The 14,739-nt window shown below is 42.1% G+C and overlaps 1 protein-coding gene across 7 annotated transcripts in view; it reads right to left on the reverse strand.

Moving 5' to 3' along the window:
- lama2 (laminin, alpha 2) overlaps positions 1–14,739 on the reverse strand; it is a 378,441-nt gene that overhangs the window by 165,141 nt on the left and 198,561 nt on the right. For all 7 annotated transcript variants that reach the window (XM_067984560.1, XM_067984559.1, XM_067984558.1 and 4 more), the window contains exon 19: positions 1–212. In XM_067984560.1, the coding sequence (XP_067840661.1) occupies positions 1–212 (212 nt within the window). The remainder of the gene's footprint in view (positions 213–14,739) is intronic.

Genomic DNA, 14,739 nt, shown 5'->3' on the forward strand with positions numbered 1-14,739 from the left:
GTCGGCAATTCCTGGCTACAACAGCATCTCCAAAGAATCCTTCAGCACATTGATCACAGACCTGACCAGCAGTTCCCTCAATGCATCGTAGACACTCTCCTGTCAATGAATTGCAGCTGCCAGGTACTGAAAGATCAAGGTTGCCATGACACTGGCAGGGCTGGCATGATCCACCTGGTTTACTAGGTCGCCCAAAGAAGCCTTCGGAACATCTGATTATCAAAAGCAAAATTCCAAATTAATTCTCTGAATGATAACCAAATTGCTTTATGGTAACAACACCCTTTAGAATAAAGACATTTCAAGAAACTCAATCTGGACGGTTTTAAAGATATAGCTTTGTACTCATGGACAGTAGAAGTATTTAATTTTATGAATTCATCATTTTTGGATTATAGCAATAATTCTGTGTCCCAAGTGGGTGCCATGTTCACAAGGTACATGAAAATTGGGCCTACAATGTTGTAACTTTATCTCTGTGAGACACAGAGCATGAGGGAGTGTGTCATATGCACTGTCCCAAACATCAACATTTTATTATTTGAAAGATAAGCTTTCCATAATGTGAGTCTCAAAATTACTGTTGACAACATTAGAATACAAACACAAAGTGTGTTAGACTTCTGACAGCATGTATTGCTTAGTGTTATCTCTTCTGGCAGGAGAAGGTGTCCTATAATGCCTGGGAATCTCAGGCCACTATTGGCTTCTCATGCACCAAGGAGGAGAAGCATTCCAATCCCGCGGAAGGCACTCAACAGATGCTGTTGAGGACAGAGACGTATTAGGGCCTGTGGCAACTGTAGGTTTGTTTTGACCATCTGCTGCTTCTCCATCTCAGTGCAGGGGCATAGATACCCTTGGAAGCAGATATTTCATTCTCCTACAACTGTAAATTAGCACACCAATCATTGTCCCTTTCTCTTCTTTTCCTCTAGATGAAACCTAGCATGAATCTACAGAGGAGGAGGAAGAAAATGTGCCATGTCCTTTTGCCTCAGGCCATGCCATCTCTGGCCGCATCCGTACCATAATTTACTTTTCGCATGTACTCACCAGTCCAGAGAGATCCACTGGGTGAGACACAGAGCATGAAGGAGCCAGAGGAGTCAGGAGTGAAAGTCTGACAGTGCTGAGCAGAGGTTTAGGAGATGTCAGCCTCTGACTGAAGAGCCTACAGGCTCTAATCTCAGGATTCTTGTTCTGAATAGGAGGATGCTGAACGAGATCATAACTGTGGAGGCACTGAGGATGATCTCGGAGGACATGAGGTAGATGGCAAGGGTTACGATGGAGTCCAATGCAATCCTCTGTGGCAACATCTGCAATGCAATGCCATCTCAACTGAATGGCAGCTCCAGGATTCAAATGCCCCAAGAGAAGGGCCACCTCAGTCCCAAAAGACTCTTGGGGGGGGAATTTTAACCCCCCCACGACGGGCGGGACAGTGGCGGGGGTTGTGGGGGTGGGGGGGTAGGTTAAAATTCAAAAATCTGAATCCCGACCTCTGCCCACCTCCAGTTTCAGTTTTAATGGAGGCGGGTTAGGGGATGGGTGACTAACCTGCTCTCCAGAGACGGGTCAATTATTTAAATATGCTAATGAGGCTGCACGCCTCAAATTTTAACAGACGTTTACATTTAACGGCTGTGGGCCAGGTTTCCCAGGACTCGGGAAACCCGACAGCTGAAGGGAAGTGAGAACGGCCGGATCCAGCAGGTAATCTTGTCGGTCAGGAGGAGAAGGGCCGCTTCCCCCTGGGCCCCCAAGCTAACCTGCTGCAATCAGCCTCCCTCCCCGCGATCCGCCGACCCGCAATCGCCCCTGACCTGCGATCTCTTCGACCCCTTCCCGCAATCTCCTCCCCAACCCACTATCTCTTCCTCCCTCCTCTCCGCCCCCTGGCTGCAGCCTTCCACCGCAGGCTTTACCGCCAGGCAGCGACCAGCCTCTCAATCTGGCTGGCTGCCAATCGGGAAACGGAGAAAAAAAATTCAAATGATATCTTGCTATTAAATTCCGTATTAACCGCATTTCCCGGCCCCCCCACCCCCGTTCCCTCCTCACAAATATCAGGGCCGACTCTTGGCCATAGTTTTCAGCCAGCCAACACTGATGCTCCTGGCCCTCAGGCAGCACCTAGAATGAGCACAAGAATAGGCTTGTGGACAGTACACAGGGAACCAAGAGGAAGCACAGTGTTCATAAGGATTAGGCACTGTAATGCAACAAAATGCTGTTCTTGAACTATCATGGGGGTGAATTTTATCCCTGTTTGCGGGCAGGAATGGAAAGATAGCACAATGAAAATGGGGGCGCAGAACTTACCACCCCATTCCCACTGCCAATCCATCCAACGCTATTTTGACTGAGGCCTAAACATGGGCGCTTCCAGCTCTCGCCTGAAACAGGTGGGAGCATCGTTACAGAATTCAAATCAGGGTCCTATGACATCAACACCGGCTGGAAACAGCCACAGCCTGATCATTGGTATCTGTCTGGAGACTTGAGGGAGCTTTTCTGGGAATGTTTTTTGCTGATGTTATGCTACCTCTTACTGGCTGCAAAAAGAGGAGGAAAAGGAGCAGCAGCAGCAACACATGGGTGGGCTTCAGGGAGCCACATTTGGTCCTGCAGGGATTCCAGGAAGGAGGTAGGTTGCTCACAGCAGGCCTTACTGGTTTCATAGGGTTTACAGGCCCAGAGTGAGCTACCTGAACTGCAGTGAGGAGCACTGTAGGAGGAGATTGTCCTTCTCACGAGAGGCCATATCAGAAGTCTGCAGAATACTGCAGCAGGATTTGCAGCCCACCACCACAGCTAGCACTGCATTTTCTGTGGCAATTAAGGTGACCACAGCACTGAATTCAATGCATTAGGGTCATTCCTGGCTGCAGCTGGAGACATATGCAATATAAGTCAGGTTGCAGTGCATTCCTGCATAAAACAGGACACAGACACACTATTTGCCTGTGCTGATGAATTCACATTCTTCCCCATGTACCCCAACAGGCGCAGAAAAGGGCTGTGGGTTTTGCAGCCATTGCAGGATTCCCACAAGTGCAGGGTGCCATTAGGGGTCCTGCCAATGAGCCCAGCATCTTTCACTCCCCTAATGTCAAGTTGGTACGTGACCACCAGCAACAGGTCATGCAGATGTGTTCCCGCTTTCCAGGTAATTCTCACAATGTCTACATCCTGCGAAATAAGAACATAAGAAATAGGAGCAGGAGTAGGCCATCCGGCCCCTCGAGCCTGCTGCGCCATTCAACAAGACCATGGCAGATCCTTTACCTCAATGCTATTTTCCTGCATCATCCCCATATCCCTTGATGCCTTTAATATCTACAAATCGATCGATCTCTGTTTTGAATGTACTCAATGACTGAGCCTCCACAGCCCTCTGGGGTAGAGAATTCCAAAGATTCATCATCCTCTGAGTGAAGAAATTTCTCCTCTTCTCAGTCCTAAATGGCTTACCCATTATTCTGAGACTGTGACCCCTGATTCTAGATTCCCCAGCCAGGGGAAACATCCTCCCTGCATCTACCATGTCGAGCCCAGTAAGAATTTTGTATGTTTCAATGAGACCACTTCTCATTCTTCTAAACTCGAGAGAATACGGGCCAAGTCTATTCAATCTCTCCTCATACGACAATCCCGCCATCCCAGGAATCAGTCTGGTGAACTTTCGTTGCAATCCCTCTACGGTAAGTATGTCCTTTCTTAAGTAAGGAGACCAAAATTGTACACAATACTCCAGGTGCGGTCTCACCAAGGCCCTATATAATTGCAGTAAGACATCTTTACTCTGGTACTCAAATTCTCTTGTAAAAAAGGCCAACATACCATTTGCCTTCCTAATTGCTTGCTGCACCTGCATGTTAGCTTTCAGTGACTCATGTACAAGGACATCCAGGTCCCTTTGAACATCAACATTTCCCAGTCTCTCGCCATTTAAAAAATACTCTGCATTTCTGTTTTTCCTACCAAAGTGGATAACTTCACATTTTTTCACATTATATTCCATCTGCCATGTTCTTGCCCATTCACTTAGCCTGTCTATATCCCCTTGAAGCCTCTTTGCATTCTCCTCACAACTCACATTCCCACTTAGTTTTGTGTCATCAACAAATTTGAAAATATTACATTTGGTCCCCTCATCTAAATCATTGATATAGGTTGTGAATAGCTGGGGCCCAAGCACCGATCCCTGCGGTACCCACTAGTCACAGTCTGCCAACCTGAAAAAGACCCGTTTATTCCTACTCTGTTTTCTGTCCGTTAACCAATTCTCAATCCATGCCAGTATATTACCCCCAATTCCATGTGTTCTAACTTTGTTCACCAACCTCTTGTATGGGGCCTTATCGAAAGCCTTCTGAAAATCCAAATACACCACATCCACTGGTTCCCCCTTATCTATTCTACTAGTTACATCCTCAAAGAAATCAAATAGATTTGTGAAACATGATTTCCCTTTCATAAATCCATGTTGACCCTGCCAAATCCTATTATTATTTTCTAAGTATTCTGTTATCACATCCTTTATAATAGATTCTAGCATTTTCCCTACTACTGCTGTCAGGCTAACAGGTCTGTAGTTCCCTATTTTCTCTCTCCCTCCTTTCTTCAATAGTGGGGTTACATTTGCTACCCTCCAATCTGCAAGAACCATTCCAGAATCTATAGAACTTTGGAAGATGACAACCAATGCATCCACTATCTCTATAGCACCTCTTTCAAAACCCTAGGATGTCCAGCATCACCCCTCTCTTTGACAAGGAGCAACACATCATAAGCTGGTTACTACGAAACAAGAACAGTCACAGCTCAACCGAGCAGTTCATAGGGATCCTTAAACGACTATTCCACTGGATCAGTCTGGGGGTTTCCTATAGTTCAGCCCTGAGAGAGTGCAGAGAATAGTGGAAGTGTGCTGTCTCCTGCATAACTTGGCCATGTAACGGAAAGAGCAATTGATGCTGAGAGATGAGGAGGACTATCCACCACCTGAAGAGAAGACTGATGAACTGGAGGATGCAGCTGCAGTGTGAGACCCCCAGCATCAGCCTACAGCCAGAGCTGTACACTAGCAACTCACTGAACATTACTCCTCCCATCCGCACTCCCACCACAATCCCATTTCCCACCCAGAACATCATCTGAACCAGTCCATCCACCCTCAAATAAAGAACGCCCATCCCACTAACCATCATTGTATACATGCCGCTTGCTTTGCCGTGGCCACAGCTACTACTGAAATACCCTGCAGACAACATGAAATCAGTCTTACATTTTAATATTGTTTACATGAATGAATAAAAAATGCCAGAAGAAATAATAATCACTTAGATGCCATCCCAAAGTGCCTTTCTTACATGAGCTTTGGCCTAATGTGCTACTTCTATGAGGTGCATGGGAGGTGGAAGGTAGCTGATGCTCAGATGAGGGCTTCTGAGATGCTCATGTAAATAAGGCTGAATTTTAAGACATTGGGTGAGGCTACATAAAATGGGTGCATGTCAGTACAAGAGGCCTACCCTAATTTGGAGTAATTAATAAAGCAAGGTTGTGGTTGTTTGAGTGAATGTTGAATTCCCATTTTAATTTTTGGCCGTGTAAATTTATCTACTCCAAATTGGACATCTTGCATACTTTGTTTTACCTATGCATTCATGATCTGCCATTAAAGCCTTCAGTTTACTGGCCAACATTTTCCTACATTCTTTGCAATTGTTGCTAACTTAGAAGTTGCAGTAAATAAAGTTGGGAAGCTGGCAATTCCCTAGGCTGCTCCCATAGGTCTACATGAATTGAATGAAGAGAATCAATTAATGACGGGACAACATCTCTAGGTCCAAGCCACCACCCAAGTTACTGTCCTTGCAACGCTGGAATCGTACGGGAAAACACAGTGGCTACATTCTCCAGGGTGCTGGTGCTCGAGGTAATTGGAGTGCTTGGGCAGGTAAAAAGCTTGACACAACCTGCCCTTGACAAATTCCCAGCCAAAAAGGGCAAGAGCCCATCTCCTCAAGTTACGCTAGCCCACCATCTGTCCTGGTTCTCTATTGTTGGTAATAAGCTGCCAAAGCCTATAAGCAGAGCACATTTCATCAAAAGTCTGTGTCTTAGCAAGTATCTGAGCACATGGAACAGCATCCCTGTGTCTGGATATCTCCCTTCCTGCACCAGGCCTTCTCACATTGGCTTGCATGTGTTTTTTTTCCTACTAGTAGTCTTTTGCATGTGAACTGTGAAGCACCATGTGCATGGTATTATTACCCTTCCCTGCTTCAATTGTATCCTGCAGCTCCTGCTGCATGAAAAAGTTTTGCAAAAAGGAGTAAATGCTATGTGCAGCAAATGACCATTTAGATGGAGTCCATGCCTTGTATGTAGGGAGAGTACACACATGCACAAAGGTGGTTACACTTATCTTGATACTTTATGTGACATGACTAAACGTCTTTCTGATTTGCTCCCAGTTACTGTGGACCTGGAAGACTGCATTCATCCAGTCAGCTACTCTGTCCATGCAGCTTTCACCTGAGATTTTAAAATCTTCCTTTGCTATACTTCCTGCAGCAACATCTCTAACAATTCACTATTTCACGACAAAGTGTTTGCTGCTTCCCTCATTGATGCTGCTAACTTTGTTGCTCCCTTGGGCCTCCTGCAGAACAATGACAAACAAATATCCTTTAATGTTAAGCAGCAGCCCTTTATGAGCCACTGGCTTGTCTAATTTTGTGACTTTTAACCAACCAGCTTTCAGGCCAGAATCCCTGTGTAGGGTTTTTCATACACAGAGAGCTTATTAAAATGAAAGAGAGGGACTTGCCTCACAAAATTTGCTGAGGCCAGTCCTCCCAACTGCTAGCTAGGGTGTACCTGCACCATGGCAAGTCCAAACCTGATTTTTCTGGTTTGGCAAAGTCAGGGTTTACATCTGACCCATGCTACATCGGACCGTGAAGTATTTGAAGCTGAAACTGGGTGCAAAAAATAAGAAAAATATTCCACTGATCAGCATAGATAGCTTCAGCTTAATGAACACATAAACGCCAAGATTTTATATATATATATTTTAAAAGCTATTCTGTGCAAAAGAAACACCATTGCTTACAGTAGCAGTTGGGTTCCTATTCAGAATGATGGTAAGTATTTGTCACATCACGTATTTGTAAATTGTCACTGCCACAGACGGGTTAGATGTGCCCCAGTTAAATGAAAATTAACAAATAATTTCTTCAATAATGAAATAGGTAATTAGAGGCTGACATACCATTACTAATTATATATTTAGTTCTCATTTTACGAGTGTTTTTCTAAATTGTGCAGAGCTGTGGCTTGCATAACAAGCTTATGTATAACATTTAGAATTCAAAAGGAAATTGAGCAGTGAATTTTTTTTCTATTAAATTCTTTATTCTATAATATTCTTCACAGATATATTTCATCATGCAATGAACCACTGAAGCAAGAGATTCTTGAATGTGTTGTTGCCTCTTAGATTCATGCCCATCTCCCCTACAACTCCATTTGAATCTCTCACATCGAAACAACCCTAACCAAAATCACAAATGACATTCTCTGTGATTATGACCAGAAGCATAATGGTGCATTATCCCTCCTCGACTTTCTCGACCTCTTTGCAGCCTTTAACATGACTGATCACCCCATCCTCCTCCAATGTCTCTCTTCTGTTGTCCAGCTCAATGGAACTGCCCTCACTTGGTTTCATTCTTATTGACTTGACCATAACCAGAAGACCTCATCTATACTGAAGACACCCAGCTCTACCTCTCACCTGTCTCAAACCTTTTACTGCCTCTGTGCTGTCAAACTGCTTGTCCAACATCCAGTCTTGAATTGCAATTTCCTCCAGCTAAACATTTGGAAGACCAAAGCCATCATCTTCAGCCCCCACCACAAACTCTGTACCCTTATCACGAATTCCACCCCCTCCCCAGCTACTGTCTCCAGCTAAACCAGGCTGTTCACAGCCTCGGCATCCTATTCAACCCTGAGCTGAGCTTCCAACTCATATCCTCTCCATCAAACAGACGTTCTACTTCCACCTTTGTAAAACTTCCTCAGCCCATCTACTGCTAAAACCGTCATCAATGCTTTTGCCAACTCTAGACTCAACTGTCGCATTGCTCTCCTGACTGGCCTACCAGCTTTCATCTACTGTAAACTGCAGCTCATCGAAAACTCTGGTGCCCATACCCTATCCCACACCAAATAACATTGGCCTATCACACCTGTTCTCACTGGTCTACATTGGCTCCCTGTCCCAATGCCTCATATTTAAAATTCTCATCCTTTTGATTTAATGCCTCCGTGGCCTTGACCTTCTATATCTCTGTAACCTCCTCCAGCCCCATACTCTCTTTCCTCTGACTCCCTCCTCCCTACCATTGTTGGCCTTGCCTTCAGTCGCCTAAGGCCAACACTCTGGAATTACCTCCCTAAACTGCTGCAACTCTCCACCTTCAAGGCCCTCCTTAAAACCCACTTCTTTGGCTAAGCTTTTGGTCATCCCTCCCAATATCTGATATAGAGGAGCAAATTTGCAGGAAAATTACAGAGAGTGCAAGAACTATAGAGCAGTGATAATGGGGGATTTCAACTATCCTAATGTAAACTAAGATAGTAATAGTTTAAGGGGCAAAGAGGGGGAGGAATTTCTGAAGTGTGTTCAGGAGAACTTTCTTGATCAATATGTTTCCGGCCCAATGAGGAAGGAGGCATTGCTGGATCTAGTTCTGGGGAATGAAGTGGGTCAAGTGGAGCAAAGTGTCAGTGAGGGAACAATTAGGGAACAGTGAACATAGTATCATAAGGTTTAGATTAGTTATGGAAAAGGACAAGGAGCAATCTAGGGTAAAAATACTTAATTGGAGGTGGGCCAATTTCAGTGGGTTGAGAACGGCTCTGGCCAGGTAAATTGGAATCAAAGATTGGCAGGTAAAGCTGTAATCGAACAATGGGCAGCCTTTAAAGAGGAGATGGTCTGGGTACAGTCTAGGTACATTCCCATGAGGGGAAAGATAGGGCAACCAAAGCCAGAGCTCCCTGGATGACGAAAGAGATAGAGAGTAAGATGAAGCAGAAAAAGGGGGCGTATGACCAATGTCAGGTTGATAACACAAGTGAGAACCAGGCTGAATATAGAAAGTAAATAGAAGTGAAAAAGGAAATAAGATGGGCAAAAAGAGAGTATGAGAATAGTATGGCAACTAACATAAAATGGAATCCAAAAGACTTCTATAGGCATATAAATAGTAAACCGGTAGTAAGAGGAAGGGTGGGACTGACTAGGGACCAAAAAGATCTACGCATGGGAGCAGAGGGCATGGCTGAGGTACTAAATGAGTACTTTGCATCTGTCTTTACCAAGGAAGAAGATGCTGTCAAAGTCACAGTGAAAGAGGAGGTAGTTGAGATAATGAATGGGTTAAAAATTGATAAAGAGGAAGTACTAGATAGCCTGGCTGTACTCAAAGTAGATAAGTCACCCAGTCCGGATGGGATGCATTCCAGCTTGCTGAGGGAAGTATAGGTGGAAATTGCAGGGGTGCTGGCCATAATCTTCCAATCATTCTTAGACATGGGGGTGGTGCCAGAGGACTGGAGAATTGCAAATGTTACACTCTTATTTAAAAAAGGGTGTAAGGATAATTCCGACAACTACAGACCAGTCAGTTTAACCTCGATGGTGGGGAAGCTTTTAGAAACAATAATCCGGGACAAAATTAATAGTCACTTGACAAGTATGGATTAATAAAGGAAAGCCAGCATGGATTTGTTAAAGGCAAATTGTGTTTAACTAACCTGATTGAATTTTTTGATCAGGTAACAGAGAGGGTTGATGTGCATATGTACTTTCAAAAGGCTTTCGATAAAGTGCCACATGATAGGCTTGTCAGCAAAATTGAATACTATTGAATAAAAGGGGCAGTGGCAGCATGGATACAAAATTGGCTAAGAGACAGGAAACACAGAGTAGTGGTGAACAGTTGTTTTTTGGACTGGAGGATGGTATACAGTGGTGTTCCCCAGGGGTTGGTACTAGGACCAGTGCTTTTTTTGACATATAATAATGACTTGGACTTGGGTGTGCAGGGCACAATTTCTAAATTTGCAGATGACACAAAACTTGGAGGTTTAGTAAACAGTGAGGAGGGTAGTAATAGACTTCAAGAGGACATGGACAGGCTGGTAGAATTGGCGGACACATGGCAGATGAAATTTAACGCAGAGAAGTGCAATGTGATACATTTTGGCAGGAAGAATGAGGAGAGAAATTATAAGCTAAACGGTACAATTCTAAAAGGAGTGCAGGAACAGAAAGACCTGGAGGTAAATGTGCACAAATCTTTGAAGGTGGCAGGGCAGGTTGAGAAAGTGGTTAAAAAAGCATATTGGATCCTGGGATTTATAAACAGATGCATAGAGTACAAAAGCAAGGAAGTTATGTTGAACCTTTATAAATCACTGGTTCGGCCACAACTGGAGTATTGTGTCCAATTCTGGGCACCATACTTCAGGAAGGGTGTGAAGGCCTTAGTGAGGGTACAGAAATGATTTACTATAATGGTTCCAGGGATGAGGGACTTCAGTTACATGGATAGACTGGAGAAGTGGGGTTGTTCTCCTTAGGGCAGCGAAGAAGATTTGGTAGAAGTGTTTAAATAAAGTAAATAAAGAGAAACTGTTCCCATTGGCTGAAGGGTTGAGAATCAGAGGACACAGGTTTAAGGTGACTAGCAGAAGAACCAAAGGCAACATGAGAAAAACTTTTTTTTGCAACGAGTGTTTATGATCTGGAATGCACTGCCTGAAAGGGTGGTGGAAGCAGATTCAATCGGGCTTTCAAAAAGGAATTGGATAAATAATTGAAGGGAAAAAATTTTGCAGGGCTACAGGGAAAGAACGGGCAAATGGAACTAACTGGATTGCTCTTACGAAGAGCCACGATGGGCCGAATGGCCTCTTTCTGTGCTGTAACCTTTCTATGATACTAGCTCTTTCTTTGGCTCAGCGTCCATTTCTTCCTTATGCCTGTGTGAAATGTATTGGGAGGTTTTCTTCGTCAAAGGCGCTATATAAATGCAAGTTGCTGAGTTAATGTTATTGTTCAATAGCATACTTTGATCATAGGTTCAGAAAAAAACTACAGAAAATAGTGTTTTATTTAGTTTATTCAACCCCACCTAATAAACTACTAGTACAATTAAAGTGGGGAGAGAAAACAAAAACAATGCGTCCATATTGATCACAGGCAGCCCGTATTGGACAAGGTAGATGGACACATACTGTAATTTCAGCAGAGAATTGGTGGAAACCCTGGAGAAGTAGTGACAATGGCCATTTGCACCGTTTCCCTGGGGTTTCCGCCAAAAGTACGGCAGGAGATCAGGGGAACCCCCATGGAAATTCTACCCCACTGTTTCCAGTAGTTGTGGGGTCGAGAATGAGGGGACATTGATATAAGATTAAATACAAAAGATTTGGGACAGAGAGCAGGAGAAACTTTTTTTTTTACACAGAAGGCTGTGAGACCGTGGAATACATTACTGGAGTTAATGGCTGAAGCAGAGATCACATCAACATTTAAGAATAGGTGAGATAGATGGTTGAAGGAAAGGGGGGTAAAGGAAAAAGGGGACAGGGCATGCACATGGGATTAGGAGTACTGCTTGTGTGGAGGATAAACAGCAACATGGTCTGGTTGGTCGAATAGCCTGTTTTCGTGTTCAAATTTCTCTGCATTATCAAGTGCTCAGATCAGAATAATTCAGTGGGGAAGCACTTGTGGCATTGAGGACCTGTGCACCAGGTGTGTTGCAGGCTCATTAAGATTCAAACAAATGTCAGTGGGTTCTTAGCCCATAATGCAGTTTCCATTCCTGAACTGGCCCTCAACCTCCAGAATGAAATGGGTGCTGCATGGTTAGCCTTATTACTTCCTGTTCTTTAAAGAAGAGTCGCTTGATAGTTGCATCTTGGAAGGGTGTCATTCACTATCCTGGTCTTGCTGCAGCCATTTCTATCCCTCGGTAGCAGTACAACTAGAAAATGACCATCAGCCCTTTAAGAGCTGCTGGCACTAAATAATACAGCCCTTTGCTTTGTGTGCTCTACACTGGGAGTGCTGCAATATTATGCAAAGCAGTTGACCTCACATTGTAGCATAAGATCATTTCATAGGGCCACAGGAAAACACAGCACTCAAAAAGCAACACTCCCATTGCCACAGTGCCAGGACTGCATTATCAATCATATGTTTTAAGTTTGGTTATGAAATTGTTCTGTATTTTTCCTTCTGAACATTTCATCCATAAATAAACTGGTTGCATTTTATTTTCTGTTCTTGGGGGTAATGGGAGAACTCATTCTCTAATAAGAAATTAGGCTTTCATTGTTTAACTTGAAGGCACTAACGTATTTAATGCAGTGAATACAAACACAGGTTTCAGTATGTAAGTCTTAGACTGCTTATGGAAACTGTAGTCTAGATGTGTGCATGAGAGCAAGACTGCGGGAAACCCCAAACTATAATAGAAGGGTCACACCAGAAGGTTAACTTTTCTTTTCCCTTTCAGATGCTGATGAACCAGCTATGTTTTCTAGCACTTTCTATTTTTAATTGCAGTAGTTTACAGGTAAAAAAAGAAAAAAATCTGCAAATGCCAAAAATCCAAAATAAAAACAGGAAATGTTGAAAGTACACAGTAGCTCCGTTACCTGGCGTTTTCACCAAGCTATTCTTCAATTATTACTTCATATTCAAGAGCTATATGGCAGTCTCTCTACCCTTTTTCTGCAATCAGGGAATTCAACAGTCAATATCTAGTTGAAACAATGGAACACTGGACTGACAGCCATTTCATAGGCTGTAAATTAACAGACAAGATAACTTACTTACTGTCAAATTTTTGTAGTGATACCAAAATAAATATCACAAGAATTATCTCAAATACAAATAGCCCATTCTTTTTAAATATAAAAATGAAGTATAATTTATTTATTTTGTGCAACTGTACAAGTGAATTTCACAGCCTCGTTGATTTTTTTCAACTATGAGTTTTGAAATGATTATTGTTTCACTGACTGTCAATAAATTTAATGATGGTTGAGAATACTGCTTCAGGGGATTTAAAGGCTGTCATTTTCAGCTGAATAAAATATTGAAAATGTAGTTTGATGCTCTAATATTTTGATCAAAATTAAGTAATACATTTCAAATAATTTATATATAAAGAACTTTCACTTCAAGGAAAATAAAGTTAACAGAAACAGAATCCAAATCCATATTGCAATTCCAATGTCCATCCTCATTTTGGAACAGGGTGAGAATGGATAGAGTCTGTTCTCAAATTAAGTTTATCTATAACTATCAACTAACAGACCAAAATATATTTCACCTATGAATAGACCCTGATATGTTTCAACCAGCTTATCACATTTCATACCAGCTATTTTTAATAACCATGGAAAACTCAATGATTTTTCTGCTTGTTTTAGTTTTTGCCCCTTTTGCTCTTTCTTTATTGTTTTGGTGCCCGTATGCTCTCATATGTAGCATCATTGCTCCTTTGCTTCTAAAATAATATAAACTGCAGCATATGTTGCTTACTGTAGCTCCCCCACTGACAAGTGTGATTAGTCTGACAGAAATAGCCTTCTGCTGCAGTGAGACATAATGACAGGTGTCCCTTTCAACTGTAACACATGCAGACACTCCCAATATAACATGTTTTTCTTTGCATGACCAGCAGTATATCAAAGCATACCCTTTAAATGAATCATCTCCTAATATGGTGTGGACTTTCCAATTCTGTAATCACTTATGTTGTGTTTCTGCATTTCTGGGAAACTGAAATCTTATATTTAGAAACACTGGAACATCAATAAAATATTGTGTTATAACTATTGTGGAATCATCACGTTTCATTTTACTTTTACTAAGATCAAAAAGCCAGTGAACTGAAAATACCGACATTTCAAAATATTAATTTTCAACAGGTGCTGAAAGCCCTGAATTGTTTCTTTGATAGAACACTTCATGGGTCAGCCGATGTCAACTCAGTTTTGCAAAAGCATAAGCACATCTTTAGAGAGAAGTGAAGGTATTAGAGGTTAAATTTTCATCATGTCAGATTGAAGTATTCAAAAAGTTGATCTCAAATAAACTAATGTTATTTGAAAATATTTTGAAAATTCAACTATATACATTGCAACTGGCCAGGTTTTTTTATACTCTGTTCTCAATCACCTTGAAATGGTGGTTTTTATTTTTAGTTTGATGACTTTCAGATAAAATGCATATGTGTGTCAGATTCCAGCAGAAATACTTCAACATTTCAAGGACTAATTTTAAAAAATTTTTCCAGGAGACTGATATGATCGTCATTATGTATCACACTGTTTATAAAATGATGTGCTACTACTATAATAAAAGTAATGATTAATATTACAAAACATGAGAAAAACAAAGTACAGAATCACAGAATGTGAAATATCTCTATTTAAAATATACTCTAAAGAAATGAAGATATAAATAAATATTATTTGTGAGCAAAGTAGAAAATTGCATCTGATCCATGCAAGAAGTTGTCATAAACAACTTTTCTGCAACAAACTTTTCTACTTTGAACTTTCTTCACCAGTGAAGCTTTTAAAAGCTCTAGCCAGTACTTGTGGAAACAAAATAAAAAAAAC

The sequence above is a fragment of the Heptranchias perlo genome, chromosome 5 (assembly GCF_035084215.1).
Source record: "Heptranchias perlo isolate sHepPer1 chromosome 5, sHepPer1.hap1, whole genome shotgun sequence".
Taxonomy (NCBI): domain Eukaryota; kingdom Metazoa; phylum Chordata; class Chondrichthyes; order Hexanchiformes; family Hexanchidae; genus Heptranchias; species Heptranchias perlo.